Raw genomic sequence first — 17,366 nt, 5'->3', positions numbered from 1 at the left:
AGGAGAATTGCTTGAACCCAGGAGGCAGAGGTTGCAGTGAGCCAAGATTGCGCCACTGCACTCCAGCCCGGGTGACAGAGCAAGACTCCATCTTGGAAAAAAAAAAAAAAAAATCAGGCATGGTGGTGCATGCCTATAATCTGTAATGCCAGCTACTCGGGAGGCTGAGGCACAAGAATCACTTGAACCCAGGAGGTGGAGGTTGCAGTGAGCCAAGATCGTGCCACTCCACTCCAGCCTGGGCAACAAAGCAAGGTCCCGTCTTAAAAATAAATAAATAAAATAAAAATAAAAATAAAAATTTGGGGCCATATTTGGAAGAATTTTAAACTTGCTAGCAATCGTAAGAACACTTACAGTGTTTGAGTCTGGTTGTAAAGCCATCCGGTGGGACTTTTCACCCCATTAAGTAAAATATATCATTGTGATCCCAATGGTGGGTCCTATAGATGTTTGCAATAGCAATTAGGCATGTATGTATGCACATAATAAATGCAGTTTGTTATATTTTAACGTCATTTAAGGGTATAATTTAACTTACAGGTATAATGACATTTCATTTATTCGTCTTACAGGCACCGTTCTTAGTTACTTGGGACCAGGATTTCCAATGAGTACAACTAATACTGAATCATGGCAGTCCTTTTGCGGAGGACAAAGGGCAACCCCAGTTACTGAGAAAGGTGTTGACAGTGCCCATCCAAGCGGTGCCCAGGGAAGGGGTAAACAACTGCCTGGCATATTCTTGGCTGGAAACACATCTATTGGGCATCTAGTTCTTGAACTTTTAAATTTTCAAATAAAACTGTCCTTATTCTGATTAATCACCCACTGTGTAGCCTTTTAATAATTTGATTCCCATATGGCTTTCTTAAAGGAGAGAATAAGCCTGTTAGGCTGATAAGAGTATTCATCATATCTAACTTTTTTATTTCTTGAGGCTTTGACATCCTGAGACCTTGCTGACACTGGAGGGACAGTCCCTCCCAGGATAAACTAATTCCTAGAGATAAAAAACAGCTCACTCACTGAGCATGCCTTCCATATGCAAACCAACCAATCCAGAGCCCATTCCCCAAACATCTCCTTTATCAGGCTCTCACAGGGCTCTCACAGGCCATTCCTTGTCCTAATCACCCCAGGGCCAGGAACCAGACAGCTAGAGACAGCTCCTACACCCCAGAGCCCACTGAAGCTATTCAAACTAGCCAACCGGAAACCTGCTTACCTTGCCTTGCCCATTCCTTCCCGCCAAAACCACAATAAAGCCCCTTTCCCACCTTTCCCCCTTGCTCCTCCTGCCTCCCAACCAACCCTGGTTCTCCACATGTGGTGCTGCACAGTGTGACCCCCCCACCACCACCCTCGTCACCAACCCCGTTTCCTCTTGGGAACTGAGAGTAACAAACTCTTTTTCAATATCAGTTTGTTGTCTCTTTATTTTTTGAGACAGTCTCGCTCTGTCGCCAGGCTGGAATGCAATGGTGCAATCTTGGCTCACCACAACCTCGGCCTCCCAGGTTCAAGAGATTCTCCTGCCTCAGCCTCCTGAGTAGCTGGGACTACAGACGCGCACCACCACACCTGGCTAATTTTTGTATTATTAGTAGAGATGGGGTTTCACCATGTTGGCCAGGCTGGTCTTGAACTTTTGGCCTCATGTGATCCACCCACCTCAACCTCCCAAAGTGCTGGGATTAGGGGTGGGAGCTACTGTGCCCAGCCAGTATCAGTTGTCTCTTGATCTGTTGGCCTCACCATACCTGAATAATAATTAAACCTACTGTGTTGGTCCGTTTTCACACTGCTGATAAAGACATGCCCAAGACTGGGCAATTTACAAAAGAAAGAGGTTTAATAGTAGTCACAGTTCCACATGGCTGGGGAGGCCTCACAATCATGGCAGAAGGCAAGACATGGATGGCGGCAGGCCAAGAGAGAGCTTGTGCAGAGAAACTCCCACTTTTTTTTAAACCATCAGATCTCCTGAGACCCATTCACTATCAGGAGAACAGCATGGGAAAGACTCACCCCCATAATTCAGTAATCTCTCACTGGGTCCCTCCCACAACACATGGGAATTGTGAGAGCTACAAGATGAGATCTGGGTGGGGACACAGAGCCAAACCGTATCACCTACATTTTAAAACAAGAAGACATAATGCATTTGGAGATGATATTCTTATACATTAATATTTGAGCTTATATAGCCTTATGCCAGTATTCCTCAGATCCCATTCTTTTTTTTTTTTTTTTTTTTTTTTTTACTGGAGGGGGCTTTGCTCTGTGGCCCAGGCTGGAGTGCAGTGGCCGGATCTCAGCTCACTGCAAGCTCCGCCTCCCAGGTTCACACCATTCTCCTGCCTCAGCCTCCCGAGTAGCTGGGACTATAGGTGCCTGCCACCTCGCCCGGCTAGTTTTTTGTATTTTTTAGTAGAGACGGGGTTTCACCATGTTAGCCAGGATGGTCTCGATCTCCTGACCTTGTGATCCGCCCGTCTCGGCCTCCCAAAGTGCTGGGATTACAGGCTTGAGCCACCGCTACTCAGATCCCATTTCTAAGTCTCCAAGAGGGCCAGATGGTGGACCATCACAAACCCATCAGATTTACTGGCGCTGCCCACTGGCCTCCCCAAGGTGACATCTGTCTTTTGTGTACCTTCTTTGAATGTCTACCATTCATTTTTTTTTTCTTTTTTTTTTTTCTCAGATAGAGTCTTGCTCTGTCTACCAGGCTGAAGTGCAGTGGCCCCATCTTGGCTCACTGCAACCTCCACCTCCCAGGTTCCAGTGATTCTCCTGCCTCAGTCTCCTGAGTAGCGGGGACTACAGACGTGCACCCCCATGCCCGGTTAAAATTTCTTTCTTTTTTTTTTTTTTTAAGTAGAGATGGGGTTCTACCATGTTGGCCAGGCTGGTCTCAAACTCCTGGCCTCAAATGATCTGCCTGCCTTGGCCTGGGATTACAGGTGCGAGCCACTGCACCAGGCCTGAATGTCTACCTTTCTTTTTTCTTTTTTTTTTTTTTCTTGAGATGGAATCTCACTCTGTCGCCCAAGCTGGAGTGCAATGGTGCAATCTTGGCTCACTGCAATCTCCGCCTCCGGGGTTCAAGAGCTTCTCCTGCCTCAGCCTCCTGAGGAGTTGGGGTTACCTTCGCCCACCATCACGACCAGCATTTTTTTGATTTTTAGTAGAAACGGGGTTTCACCGTGTTGGTCAGGCTGGTCTCGAACTCCTGACCTCAGGTGATCATTCTTTTTTTTTTTTTTTTTTTTGAGACGGAGTCTCGCTCTGTCACCCAGGCTGGAGTGCTGTGGCTGGATCTCAGCTCACTGCAAGCTCCGCCTCCCGGGTTCACGCCATTTTCCTGCCTCAGCCTCCCGGGTAGCTGGGACTACAGGCGCCACCACCTCGCCTGGCTAGTTTTTTGTAGTTTTTAGTAGAGACGGGGGTTTCATTGTGTTAGCCAGGATGGTCTCAATCTCCTGACCTCGTGATCCGCCCGTCTCGGCCTCCCAAAGTGCTGGGATTACAGGCTTGAGCCACCACGCCCAGCCAAGTGATCATTCTTATAAGAGAAGGCCAGGAAAGGAAAAACTGGGAAGAACAGCTAACACAACAAATCGCAAAAACAACTCAAAAGAATGTCGATTAGCTGGAACAGTGGATCAAAACCAAAAACCTAAAGCTTAAGCATGATAAATACCCACATTTAGGTTTTAAAATCAGTTGTATCAGATTAGGATGATCAGCAATTTATATGTTTAGTGAATTCTTAAAATCTTCTGTTACCTGGGCATCCATTTTGAATGAGTTGGACTTTCTCATACCAGAAGCAAGGTTCAGTCACCCTTGACACACTGCTAGCTCTACACCGCCTCCCACTTCCGCAGCATGGCCGATCCAGATATCTGCCTTATGTAACTGCTCCTGGGGACTTCCCTAAGGAACAACTAGATACACCCTGCTTGACTGGCCCCGCTGACCCTCACACCCCACATGGATTGTGCAGGTATGCCACAGCGGCCACCTCTTAGTCACTGTGTGACCTCCTAGAAGCCATGCCTGATTACCTTAAACCCACCAATTCAGATTCCCCTTGGGAAACCTGTTTGGATAACACCCTGGACCCAAAAAAGGCGTTGACCCACGGGTCCCTTCCTCTCTCTCTCCATGCACTCCCTGACATCCCTGCATGTGGCCTCCAGCTATACTGTGTACCCCAGGACCTGTAAGTAATAAAACGTTTATTTCTCTCTTATGTCTCCCATAATCACTGAAGGGATGCTTTCCGTCTTAATGATCCTAAATTGAAACAACATGGGGCAGTTAATTAACTAATGCAGGTTTGTTGGGAGTGCTAACAGCCTGACTACATTATTTAATCAGTGTCTACTCCTGAATCTTAGCACTCAGAGATCAAATATGAAACGGTGTTTTTAATTCTAGGTACCACATCTTAAACTAAAGAATATGCAGTAAAAGATGAAAGTGATAGAATCTAAAAAAATTTTTTTAAATAAGTAAAAGAATTGTTGCTTAGCTTGGAGATAAAAAGACTCAGTTGAGATTAGATGGCTGGCCTTAGATACTCAAAGAACCAATGTAATGACTTATTCAGAGTCCTCCAAATAAAGATAAATTAGAACCAGAAAATTAAGTTACAGAAATATTTCCGTTCTCTCTTAGCTACTGGAGCTGTCTATCTATGGAAAAGCCTGTCCTAGGAAGACATGAGTCACCATGTTTGGAAAGAGGAAGAGGAGATGGACATGGAAGAGGAGATGTTAAATCAGAGATTTAACAAAAAAGATTCCATTTACTGAATAATCTTTAAAGTCTTTTTAAATAGATAGTACTTTGAGACAATCTTTACTTATTAACAGTTCCAGATTTAGCAGAAAAATTTGAAAAAGATTGAAGTTGAAAACATTTCAAAAAGGATCTTCTTGTCAATTAAAAAAAATTGCTATCCTACCCCTGCAACTGTGAGCCCTACTGATACTGATACCACTGATATCAATAATCTGGCATCCAAGGGAAGAATACTTCCACCAAAGGATACTATGGTAGTTCCCCTGAAATGGAAGCTGAAGTAACTACCTGGTCATTCCAGTTTCCTTCATAGGAGATAAAAGGGTCATGGTGTTGGCTGGAGTGATTCTCAGAACTACAAAATAGGAGGTACAAGGAGCATGGGTGGAATCTGAGGAAACCATGGAACACCCCCTTATACTATCATGGCCAGACACAAATGTAGATTATCTCAATTATACAGAGGCAGGACTATCAAGGCCTCAGAACCCCCAAGAATAAAGGATTGGGGTGACCACTAGGTACTTAGCTGGTCTGGAATTCCTGGGCTCAAGCGATCCACCTGCCTCAACCTCCTGAGTAGCTGGGATTACAGGGAGGCACCACTGCACTCAGCTCGAGTTTCCTGTCCACAGCCATTAGAAGGGGCAGCATCAAAAAATAAATAAATAAATAAAAATAAAAATAAAAAAACAAAAGAAATAAAAAAAGAAAAGAAAAGAAAAAAAAGAAAAAAAAATAGAAGGGGCAGCATCAGGAAAAGGCCCACACGTCTGCCTGGAGAAGTCTGGAAAACACTCCTTGACCCAGATTGGGGGTGGAGCTGCATAGGCTTCTTGAAGAACTCATTCTATTCTAAGCCAGAGTTTTCCCATTAGCCCCTGATTTGACAAAGGGCAACAGACTCTCACATTGAATATTTCAATTAAATTTTTTGAACTTGGTTATATTATTTCACTCCAAGGAAGGGATAAAGAAGAAAGGGGCAATGACCAGTTTCACTGAAGATTCAACAGCAGCAATCAAACCCAGAACCGTTTAGTTGCCAGATTTAGTCAGACTGGTTTCTCCGGCAAGCAGAAGTATAGAAACCAAAGGCAGCTTTCCTGAGAGGAGAGGTGGCTGGTCAGCTCCTTTCAAACTCTGCCTGCTTTCTCTCCATTCTGAAGGTGGAATTGTGTGGATAGTTTTATTGTTTAATATTATGAAATAACTGAAATTTTTTTCTCTTCCATAGAGATGGGGTCTTGCTATGTTGTCCAGGTTGGTCTTGAACTCCTGGACTCAAGGGTCCTCCCACCTCAGCCTCCCAAAGTGCTGGGGTTACAGGTGTGAGCCACCGTGCCCAGCCTTGAAACTATTCAATTATGTAGTAGAGATTACTAAGAGGAGGCAGTAGGGGAGAAGGATGGTCTTTAAGAAACTGGCGGGATTACAAAAGCAATCTACAGATTCAATGCAATTTCCATCAAAATACCACCATTACTCTTCACAGAACTAGAAAACACAATCCTAAAATTCATGTGGAATCAAAAAAGAGCCCACATAGCCAAAGCAAGACTAAGCAAAAAGAACCAATCTGGAGGCATCACATTACCTGATTTCAACCTATACTATAAAGTCATAGTCACCAAAACAGCATGGTACTGGTATAAAAATAGGCACATAGACCAATGGAACAAATAGAAAACCCAGAGATAAACCCAAATACTTACAGCCAACTGATCTTCAGCAAAGCAGACAAAAACATTAAGTGGGGAAAGGATATCCTATTCAACAAATGGTGGTGGGATAATTGGCAAGCCACATGTCAAAGAATGAAATTGGATCCTCATCTCTCACTTTATACAAAAATCAACTCAAGATAGATCAAGGACTTAAATCTAAGACTTGAAACTACAAAAATTCTAGAAGAGCATCAGAAAAATCCTTCTAGACATTGGCTAAGGCAAGGATTTCATGACCAAGAACCCAAAAGCAAATACAATAAAAACAAAGATAAATAGCTGGGACTTAATTAAACCAAAGAGCTTTTGCACAGCAAAAGGAACAGACAGTAGAGTAAACAGACAACCCACAGAGTGGGAGAAAATCTTCACAGTCTATACATATGACAAAGGACTAATGTCCAGCATCTACCATGAACTCAAACAAATTAGCAAGAAAAAAAGCAAACAATCCTATCAAAAAGTGGGCTAAGGGCCCATTAGTGATGCTCAACGTCACTAATAATCAGGAAAATGCATATCAAAACCACAATGCAATACCACCTCATTCCTGCAAACATGGCCATAATAAAAAAATCAAAAAATGACAGATATTGGCGTGGCTGCAGTGAAAAGAGAACACTTCTACACTGCTGGTGGGAATGTAAACTAGTACAACTACTATGGAAAACAGTGTGAAGAGTTCTTAAAGAACTAAAAGTAGAACTCCCATTTGATCCAGCAATCCCACTACTGGGTATCTACCCAGAGGAAAAGTCATTATACAAAAAAGATACTTGCACATGCATGTTTATAGCAGCACAATTTGCAATTGCAAAAATGTGGAACCAACCCAGATGCCCATCAATCAATTAGTGCATAATAAACTGTTTTATATATGTATGAGTGTGTGTGTGTATATATATGAGAAATACTACTCAGCCATGAAAGGGAATGTGAATTAATGGCATTCACAGCAACCTGGAAGGGATTGGAAACTATTATTCTAAGTGAAATAACTCAGGAATGGAAAACCAAACATCGTATGTTCTCACTCATTAGTGGGAGCTAAGCTATGAGGATGCAAAGGCATAAGAATAATACAGTGGACTTTGGGGACTCAGGGAAAAGGTGGGAAAGGGGTGAGGGATAAAAGACTACAAATTGGGTTCAGTGTACACTGCTCGGGAGATAGGTGCACCAAAATCTCACCAATCACCACTAAAGAACTTACTCATGTAACCAAATACCACGTATTTCCCAAAAAGCTATGAAAATAAAAAAAAAGAAACTGGCAGGTTTACATTTTTTTTTTTTTTAAAGAGTATCTTAGAGTGAGTTCAGGGTCAGGCAGATAGGATTTTCATTTTTCATTTTTCTTTCCAAGTTGGTATGAAGTAACATCAAAGAGCCATTGAGAAATATAGCCACAGCTGGCTCTTTTCCATCCTGATGCGGTCAGTGGTATTATCTTAACACTCTGTCACCCAACCTAAAAATACTAGACTCCTCCCTCTCCCCCATACTACTCATTCAACTACAAATGATTCCTTTTTAACCTTTACTTTTTTTCTTTTCCTTTCTTTTTTTTTTTTTTTTGAGATGGAGTCCCACTCTGTCACCCAGGCTGGAGTGCAGTGGTGCAATCTCGGCTCACTGCAACCTCTGCCTCCCGGATTCAAGCAATTCTTCTGCCTCAGCCTCCTGAGTAGCTGGAACTACAGGCGTGCGCCACCATGCCCAACTAATTTTTGTACTTTTAGTAGAGACGTGGTTTCACCATATTGGCCAGGCTGGTCTTGAACTCCTGACCTCGTGATCCACCCGCCTCAGCTTCCCAAAGTGCTGGGATTACAGGTGTGAGCCACCACGCCCGTCCATAATCTTTATTTCTTGAGCCTCTCCATCCCCTTTTGGTGTCTCCTTAATTCAGGCCTTCATCTTCTTTCACTTTGAGGATTCCAAATCTCCCAGTTGATTTCCTCCTTCTCACCATCATAATCACTTTTCTAACATTCAAAACTGATAATAATGCTTCCCTAATTAAAGTAGTATAATAACCCACTCCCTAAGAGAAAAGCAGCCAACTCCTTACTACAGAAAATAAATCTGGTTCGTGTCTCACAGTGTCATGGCCCCAGAAACATTTCTGAGCAGGTTGATCAGGCTCTTTCCCGCGTGGCTCAGGTGCCTGGGTCTGAAAAGTCCTTCCCCTGTCAGTCTACCCAGTGAATCTTACTCATCTTTCAAGACACAGCTCGTGTTCCCTCCCAATTAAACAGACGGCTGTCTCTTCGGGGACTACTCCACAAGCCATGTGTTATTCCATCATAGGAGTTTTAGCAAATATTCAACTTATCATTTATAGGTCTCTCTCCCAAGACTAGATTACTGTAAGCTCCATTTCTGAATTACATAGGGAGAACTATGGAATTATTTGCGCAGCCTCAGCATATCAGACTATTGTCTAGATGCCTGCCCCTTCACTCCCCCATCTACCCCGAGTCCCTACTGAGCTGTGACGTCTTGACATGAGATTGTCATGAAAGATACAGGTGGCTGGACAAGCTGGTTGTAGTGGCACATGCCTGTAATCTCAGCTATTCAGGAGGCTGAGGCAGAAGAATTGCTTGAACCTGGGAGGTGGAGGTTGCAGTGAGCTGAGATCACTCCACTGCACTCCCGTCTGGGCAACAGAGTAAGACGCTGTCTCAAAAAAAAAAGAAAAATTAAAAAAAGTCAAACTTTCAGTTTCTGCATAGTATTCTATTGGATTTCTGTACATCAAGGCCTTTAAAAATATTATTGAAAATGGATGTATAATTTACATACAGTAAAATGCACAAATATTAAATGTTACAACTCAATGTTTTTTGCCTTGCCTATATACACATCAAAATAACCACCCCCCAGAACAAGATACAGAACATTTTCAACACCCAAAAAAGCTCCAACATGCTCCATCCCAGACAAAACCCCACAGAACCACATAGGTTACTACTATTCTGACTTCTAGCAACATATATTAGTTTTTACTATTCTTGAAATTCATATAAATGGATCCAGATAATATGTATTCATTTGTGCCTTTTTTTTGCATGACATTGTTAATAATCATCTTTATTGTTACATCAGTTCAAACTGTTTTAGTGCTGTGTAGCAATTTCATTGTATGAATCTACCATTATTTATAAATTCTCTTACTGATGAAAAAGGATAAAGTTTTTATGAACATCCTTTTACAAGTCTTTTAATGCAAACGTATGAGCACTTTTCTCTTGAGTATATGGCTATAGATAGAGTAGCTGGGTCTTAAGGTAGAGATATACTTATCTTTATTAGAAACTCCCAAACTGTTTTCCTCTTTTTCCTAAAAGGTGTTTTTAGTCCTTATAATATTAACCTTTCTGGTAGGTATGTACTGGCATTTATTGTGGCTTAAACTTGCCTTTCCTGAGTAAGTAATGCTGTTGAATTCCTTTTCATATTCTTTTGGCCATTTGAGTTCTTTTGTGTGTGAAGTATCCGTTCAAGTCTTTTGCCCATTTTTAGTCAGTTTTTTGGGATTTTTTCTTATAGTTTATAGGAGTAATACACACTTTGTCAGATATGTGTCAATGGTGTCTTTTCTGAGAAGTTTTAAGTTTTGATAAAGTCCATTTATCAACATTTCCTTTTATGGCTAGTGTTTTCTGGGTTACAAGAAACCTACGCCTACCCCGAAGTCCTGAAAACATTCTCCCTTATTCTCTTCTAAATGCATTAAGGTTTTAGCTTTGACATTTTGGCCTAAGATCCATCTCAAATTATTTATATATGGCATAAGGTAAGGACCAAGGTTATTTTTTAGATAGCTATTAAAATGTTACTTTTCAACAGAATACATTTTATAATTCTCTTATGTGTTTTTGTTCCTGACAACAGTTTAAAATATATCTTTAAATATTAATCTAAGTGAGGCTGGATCCCTGCCCTTCGGTAGGCCAAGGCAGACAGATCCCATGAGGCCAGGAGTTCCAGACCAGCCTGGCCAACATGGCAAAACCCTGTCTACTAAAAATTCAAAAATTAGCCAGGCATGATGGCACAGTCCTGTAATCCCAGCTACTTGGGAGGCTGAAGGATGAAAATCACTTGAACCTGGGAGGTGGAGACTGAGTGAGACTCTGTCTCAAAAAAAAAAAAAAAAAAAAAAAAAAAAAAAAAATCTAAGTGATATCAGGCTTATAGATTTCTCAATATATAATTTTATACCATAATACTAATATTTTTAAAAATATTATCAAAGGTAGGACAATTACGTAGTAAAAATAATATTCTGGACAAGTGAGTTTTACTTCGAACTTCAACAAAAGGCAGTTTATTTATAAATTCACCTGTCTTTAGTAATGCATGGTCTTTGTAGAAAATTCATAAATTACTTTTTTACTATAATTTTAAAAATTATTTTCTATAGTAGTTGTTGAAATTTTATAATGAAATTGCACCTTTTGTCTTTGGCAAACAGCCATGGATAGTAAAGTTTTAGGTATGATTTGACAAGAAGCATTCCATTTGACTAGAGCTGAATTTTCAAGTGGAAATACTATAATTGCCTTTAAGTATTTGTAGGTCTACAGTGTTTCATGTTGTATCTCTTAGCGCTATCTATCTATAATGGACATGATCATAGGATAAGTCTAAAAGAAGAGTAACTTTGCTGAGCATTCGCTATGTCATTGAGCTAGATGTCTCTATTACATGAATCTCACATAATCCTCACAACAACCCTAAAAGAGAAATTTTATTCCCCTACCTCCATTTTACAGACAAGTGAGCCTGGAGTCAATGGCATTAAAGATTTCCCAAAGTCTATGGCTAGTAAAGGATAGAGGTGGGACTGTCAAGAAAACCTGTCTGAATTCAAAACCCAAGCTCTTTTCTCTATATAGAACTATGTTATTCTCTGGGAGAAAAATGGTTGATTAACAAAAGGCAAATTACATATTTTAGGATATTCACTAGTAAATTACTTGTTAATAAATCAACGTAGCAACATATTTTTCTGGATGTTTTCCTCAGGACTATGCCAGACACTGTAAAAGATACTTAAGCATGAACCTTTGCCATAAAGGAATTTATAGTCTAGCTGAGGAGACATAGTTAACATGCACACGTCAATTAGTGAACATAACTAAATAGTTAAGATTAATGGTTGAAGTAGGATCTAGAAACCATTGATGTTGAATAAATGTTTTAAATGAATAACTGTGTTGGAGCACAACAAATTGACTTTTAGGTGGGACTGCATTATGAAGGGTCTTAAAAGAGGAAAACTGAGTAAAATTGAGTTTAAGCCCTTGAAGGTTTTTGATTTGGCATAAAGAAAGAGGTATTTAAGAAACTTTTGGCTGGGTGTGGTGGCTCACACCTGCAATCCAGCACTTTGGGAGGCTGAGGTGGGTGGATCACCTGAAGTCAGGAGTTTGAGACCAGCCTGGCCAACATGGTGAAACTCCATCTCTACTAAAAATACAAAAATTAGCTGGGTGTGGTGGCGCACAACTGTCTGTAGTCCCAGCTACTCGGGGGGCTGACCCGGGAGACAGAGGTTGCAGTGAGCCAAGATCGCACCACTGCACTCCGGCCTGGGCGATAGAGCAAGACTCTGTCTCAAAAAAAAAAAAAAAAAAAAATCATAATAATAAAATAAACTAAAAAAAGAAAGAAAAGAAAGTTTTGTTTAGCAGAAAAACTTAGGTTTTCTCTGAGTAGAGTGTGAGCAATGAGCCATGAAAAAAGTATTTCATAAAATTCTACTAGTGGAACAAGGACCTGAATGAAGGTGGTGGCAGTAAGAAATTTGGAAAACAAATGATACATTACAAAGACTAAAACTGCTCTCCAACAGTATACTGTTTACTATAAATCAGATACTATAGAAATAAGAAATATTAAAAAAAATTTAGCCAATAGCATGCTTCCCAATGACATGGAAATTCCAGATCTAATAGTTTCAGGAAATGGATTAATCTTGATATGAGACAGCTGCTCACCCCTGTGAAAATGAAAAACACTTTAAAAGCTCTCTTCCTTTTTTATTATCTCTGGAAAAAAAAGTTTTCTAGGAAAAAGGAAAAGAGAGTACCATATTTTTCATAATCTCTGTAATGCAAGTGCCAAGCACACGTGGTTAATACCTGTTTTATGACATGTGGATTCTGCCAATCATCTTTAGTTTATCAAAACTATTTTTTATAAAGGGGTGTAGAGTATCATTTTCCTGAATTATTATTAGACTAGGCCACATGTGGAAATAACTCTCTTCTTTTCAAATCTTTTATGTAAGTGCACTATTATAAGGACATATGCCCACAGAGTAAGCACACAGTAAACGTTTCTTGATTAGATGACTTGGAATGTAAACCGATAACCATAATTTATATGGTAATTAATTCAGACCAATGGAGAGAAGGATTATGAAACCAAAACACAGGAAATAATTGAGAAGAATCTTCTTCTTAGAGATTAACTTTGATTCCAATAGCTTGTTTAAATTCATGGTTTTGTGGTTCCAAGATGTCATAGAAAACTTGTTTTTTGTCAAAATGGTCTCTAATGTAAAGTAAATCTTCAATGGAATAGTTATCATTTTTTCCCGTCCAAATAGTCAGGCTGTACCTGCATTGAAATAAAACAGAATTATATAGTTAAAAGTGGAAAAAAGTGATGACTCATTCCAATAAGCCTAAAAATACTTTCATTTATCTCTAACTCAAATTCACTCAGACAAAAAAATTAATCAGCAGTGGTGTAACTGTACTTTCATATTCCATTCTTTCATCAAGAGGGACTAGAGACAAAAAACATTCATACTGCTGTTGTCTAAATGACATAACTGCTCTATCTGAATTGCAGGAATGTTAAATGGACTAAGAAACCAGACGGGTGGCATGGGAAATGGGTCTAATTTTGGAAAAAGGAATAGAAGAGATTGTGTTGCTGATGGAGGAATCTGTAACCTGGGTTTGTTCAGGAGCCTCGTCAGAGTGAAAAGCACGATGGGAAGGGATTGTGAAGAGACACAAATGTCACTGATATCTACAACACTTAGAGTCATGTATGGAGGCCCTGCTGTTTCTTTTGGAGGTTTTTGTATGAGACACAAGAATGCCAAGAGATACCACTAAGAATGACAAATAGAATACATTTAGATCTTTTTCTGATGAGCTGAAAACCAACAACCTATGTAAATTCATTATGGATGTAAGAATATGCTCAGAATCTTAATGTTGCTTAAATTGTATACTTTCATTTCTTCTGGTGACACTACTACTGTTGCATTCAAGTCTAGGGAAATGCAAAGCTGTTAAGCAGTTTCATATTTATATTCCCTGTAAGCTTGTCAGAATCCAGGGAAAATTTTCCAAAGCATTTTTTTCTGCTAATGATAAGGAAGAACTGCCTAACCAAGGCATATTTTCTTGTCATATTGACATATTCCTGCCCTTATAGGATGGTGACACCATTCTGGAAATACAACAGAGGAAAGCAATTTGGATATTGCCCCACAGCAGTATCATATTACAAACCAAAAAGAATTTTAAACTACAGCTCAGGGACACAGAAAATGAAAAATGAAAATTAGTTCTGAAACCTATTTTTTTTTTGCTAAAATGGAATCTTTATTACTTTATCTGGGTACCACGGTGACAAATCTTAGGAAAAGACATGGTTATGATCATTTAGGCAAAAAGAAGAGCTTCCCAGTATTATTTTGCCTCTTTTAATATTCACTTAATTGTATTTAGACTGAAATGGAAAAACCATTGCCTGAGGGTATCTTAAATTGTATTCATTGATATTAATTCTCAAACTTCATTTTTTAACCTTCTTTATTGTGAAATAACACACATAGAAAAAAGGACATAAAACATAAATATAAATTTTATCAGATTATTATAAAGTGAACTCCAGTGCAATAAAACAAATAGAACATGACCAGCAGTTGAGGAAGCACCTTGGTGTCACTGCTCTATCACAATCTCCTCTCCTTTCAAGTCTCCATGATCTTTAAGATTGCTAAGTATATGACAGAGAAGGAAACAGGAACTATTACAGAGTGAAGTAGGCTGAGGAGATATGATAATTAAATTCAATGCATGTTCTTGGAGGGTTTTCCAGATCAGAAGAGGGAAAGAGGTATTGGTGCAATGGTTGGCAGAATCTGAATGGGGTCTGCGGATTGTATGGTAGTGTTGTACTAATGCTGACTTCCTGACTGGGAGGCTGCATGATGGTAATACAGAAGCTGTCCTTCTTCGGGGCGGTATCCTCTGGAGTACTTAGGGATAACGAGGCTCATGCAGAAAAACATAAACAGAAAACTATGTATGTATAGAGAAGTAATGGACAAATGCAGGAAAATGTTCACAATTGGGGAATCTGGGTGAAGGAGATGTGGTAGTTTTTGCAACTTTTCTGTAAATTTAAAACTTTTGAAAAATAATCATAAATCACTACTATAAAAGACAGTAAAAAAAAAAAAAAAAGAAAAAGAAAAAAAGAAAATGCAGGGCGCGGTGGCTCATGCCTGTAATCTCAGCACTTTGGGAGGCCGAGGCAGGCCAATTGCCTGAGCTCAGGGGTTTGAGACCACCCTGGGTAACACGGTGAAACCACGTCTCTACTAAAACACAAAAAGTTAGCTGGGCGTGGTGGCGTGTGCCTGTAGTCCCATTAACTCGGGAGACTGAGGCACGGGAATCGCTTGAGACTTGGAGGTGGAGGTTCCAGTGAGCCGAGATAGTGCCACTGCACTCCAGCTTGGGCTACAGAGTTAGACTCCATCTCAAAAAAAGAAAACAAATAAACAAATAAACAAAAAAACAGTAAAAAAACAAAACTCCATTAAGTTACTTTTCAAATAAAGGATAAAGCAAAGTTATTCAAAGCAAACAAAAAGAAAGACAATGTGAATTGAGGTTAAAAAAAATCATTAAATAAGACCAAGAACACCATGGTAAAGGTATAATTCTTAATGAAGAGAAAATAGATATGAATGTGTACACAACATACAGCATATCATAAACATTTAAAAAGCAAAAACCATGAAGGTAGTTGAGGAAATAGACAAAAATACTTTAAGAGTCAGAGATGACATATATTTGTACATATGAAAACACATTTATAATACGGTTATTCATGAAAACACTGTAATATAAAATATTAGAAATAGGCCAAATGCCCATCAAAATGAGGCTTCTTAAGCCAATTACAGTACATACATACATATCATGCGCCTAGGAAAGAAAATCAAGAAAGTTTACTTCAGAAACAGCTCCACGATGTATTGTTAAGTTTAAAAAAAAAAAAAAAAAAAGAGGAAGGAAAAGAAAAAAAAAAGCAAAGAACAGAACAGAATCAAGAAGCAAGGTGTATGACATACTATCTTTTGTTTTAAAAATGAGGGGTGCCAGGTGGGGTGGCCCACGCCTGTAATCCCAGCAGTTTGGGAGGCTGAGGCAGTGGATCACTTGAGGTCAGGCATTCAAGACCAGCCTGGCCAATGTGGCAAAACCCCGTATCCACTAAAGATAAAAAAAAAATTAGCTGGGTATGGTGGCAGGTGCCTGCAAATGCAGCTACTAGGGAGGCTGAGACATGAGAATCACTTGAACCCAGGAAGCAGAGGTTGCAGTGAGCCAAGATCCTGCCACTGCACTCCAGTCTGGGCAACAGAGCAAGACTCCATCTTAAATAAATAAATAAATAGGCAGGCTGGGTGTGGTGGCTCATGCCTGTAATCCCAGGACTTTGGGAGGCAGAGGTGGGCGGATCATGAGGTCAAGAGATCAAGACCATCCTGGCCAACATGGTGAAACCCTGTCTCCACTAAAAATACAAAAAATTAGCTGTATGTGGTGGCGCCCACCTGTAGTCCCAGCTACTCAGGAGGCTGAGGCAGGAGAATCACCTGAATCTGGGAGATGGAGGTTGCAATGAACCAAGATTGTACCACTGAACTCTAGTCCGGTGACAGAGCGAGACTCCGTCTCAAAAAAAAAGAAAATGGCCGGGCGCGGTGGCTCAAGCCTGTAATCCCCAGCACTCTGGGAGGCCGAGACGGGCAGACCACGAGGTCAGGAAATCGAGACCATCCTGGCTAACGTGGTGAAACCCTGTCTTTACTAAAAAAATAAAAAAACTAGCCGGGCGAGGTGGCGAGCGCCTGTAGTCCCAGCTACTCAGGAGGCTGAGGCAAGAGAATGGCGTGAACCCGGCAGGCGGAGCTTGCAGTGAGCTGAGATCAGGCCACTGCACTCCAGCCTGGGCGACAGAGCAAGACTCTGTCTCAAAAAAAAAAAAAAAAAAAAAAAATTAATAATAAAAATAAAAGTAAAAAGGAGGGGAAATTAATAAGTTATATTTACATTTACTCTTATATGTATAAAGAAAGTAACTATTGTAGTTAGTGACATTGGGCAGGAAGACTGGGTAGATGAGAGAAAGGCTTTTCACAGTGTAAGTCTTTATTCCATTAAGCTTTTGAATTAATTTTTTTGTTTGAAAAATTAAATTTAGCCGGGAGCGGTGGCTCAAGCCTGTAATCCCAGCACTTTGGGAGGCCGAGACGGGCGGATCATGAGGTCAGGTGATCAAGACCATCCTGGCTAACATGGTGAAACCCCGTCTCTACTAAAAAAATACAAAAAAAAGACTAGCTGGGCGAGGTGGCGGGTGCCTGTAGTCCAGCTACTCGGGAGGCTGAGGCAGGAGAATGGCGTAAACCCGGGAGGCGGAGCTTGCAGTGAGCTGAGATCTGGCCACTGCACTCCAGCCTGGGCGACAGAGCCAGACTCC

At 40.4% G+C, this 17,366-nt stretch overlaps 1 protein-coding gene across 2 annotated transcripts in view; it reads right to left on the bottom strand.

Annotated features, from left to right (window-relative positions):
• Positions 1-12,927: 12,927 nt before the first annotated feature.
• FAM151B (family with sequence similarity 151 member B) overlaps positions 12,928-17,366 on the bottom strand; it is a 57,614-nt gene continuing 53,175 nt past the window's right edge. For both annotated transcript variants that reach the window (XM_026454263.1, XM_026454264.1), the window contains one exon: positions 12,928-13,184. In XM_026454263.1, the coding sequence (XP_026310048.1) occupies positions 13,025-13,184 (160 nt within the window). In that variant the 3' untranslated portion in view covers positions 12,928-13,024. The remainder of the gene's footprint in view (positions 13,185-17,366) is intronic.

Source organism: Piliocolobus tephrosceles, chromosome 4 (genome assembly GCF_002776525.5).
Source record: "Piliocolobus tephrosceles isolate RC106 chromosome 4, ASM277652v3, whole genome shotgun sequence".
Lineage (NCBI taxonomy): Eukaryota > Metazoa > Chordata > Mammalia > Primates > Cercopithecidae > Piliocolobus > Piliocolobus tephrosceles.
The sequence above is the reverse complement of the archived record's forward strand: the minus strand, read 5'-3'. Positions and strand labels throughout refer to the sequence as shown.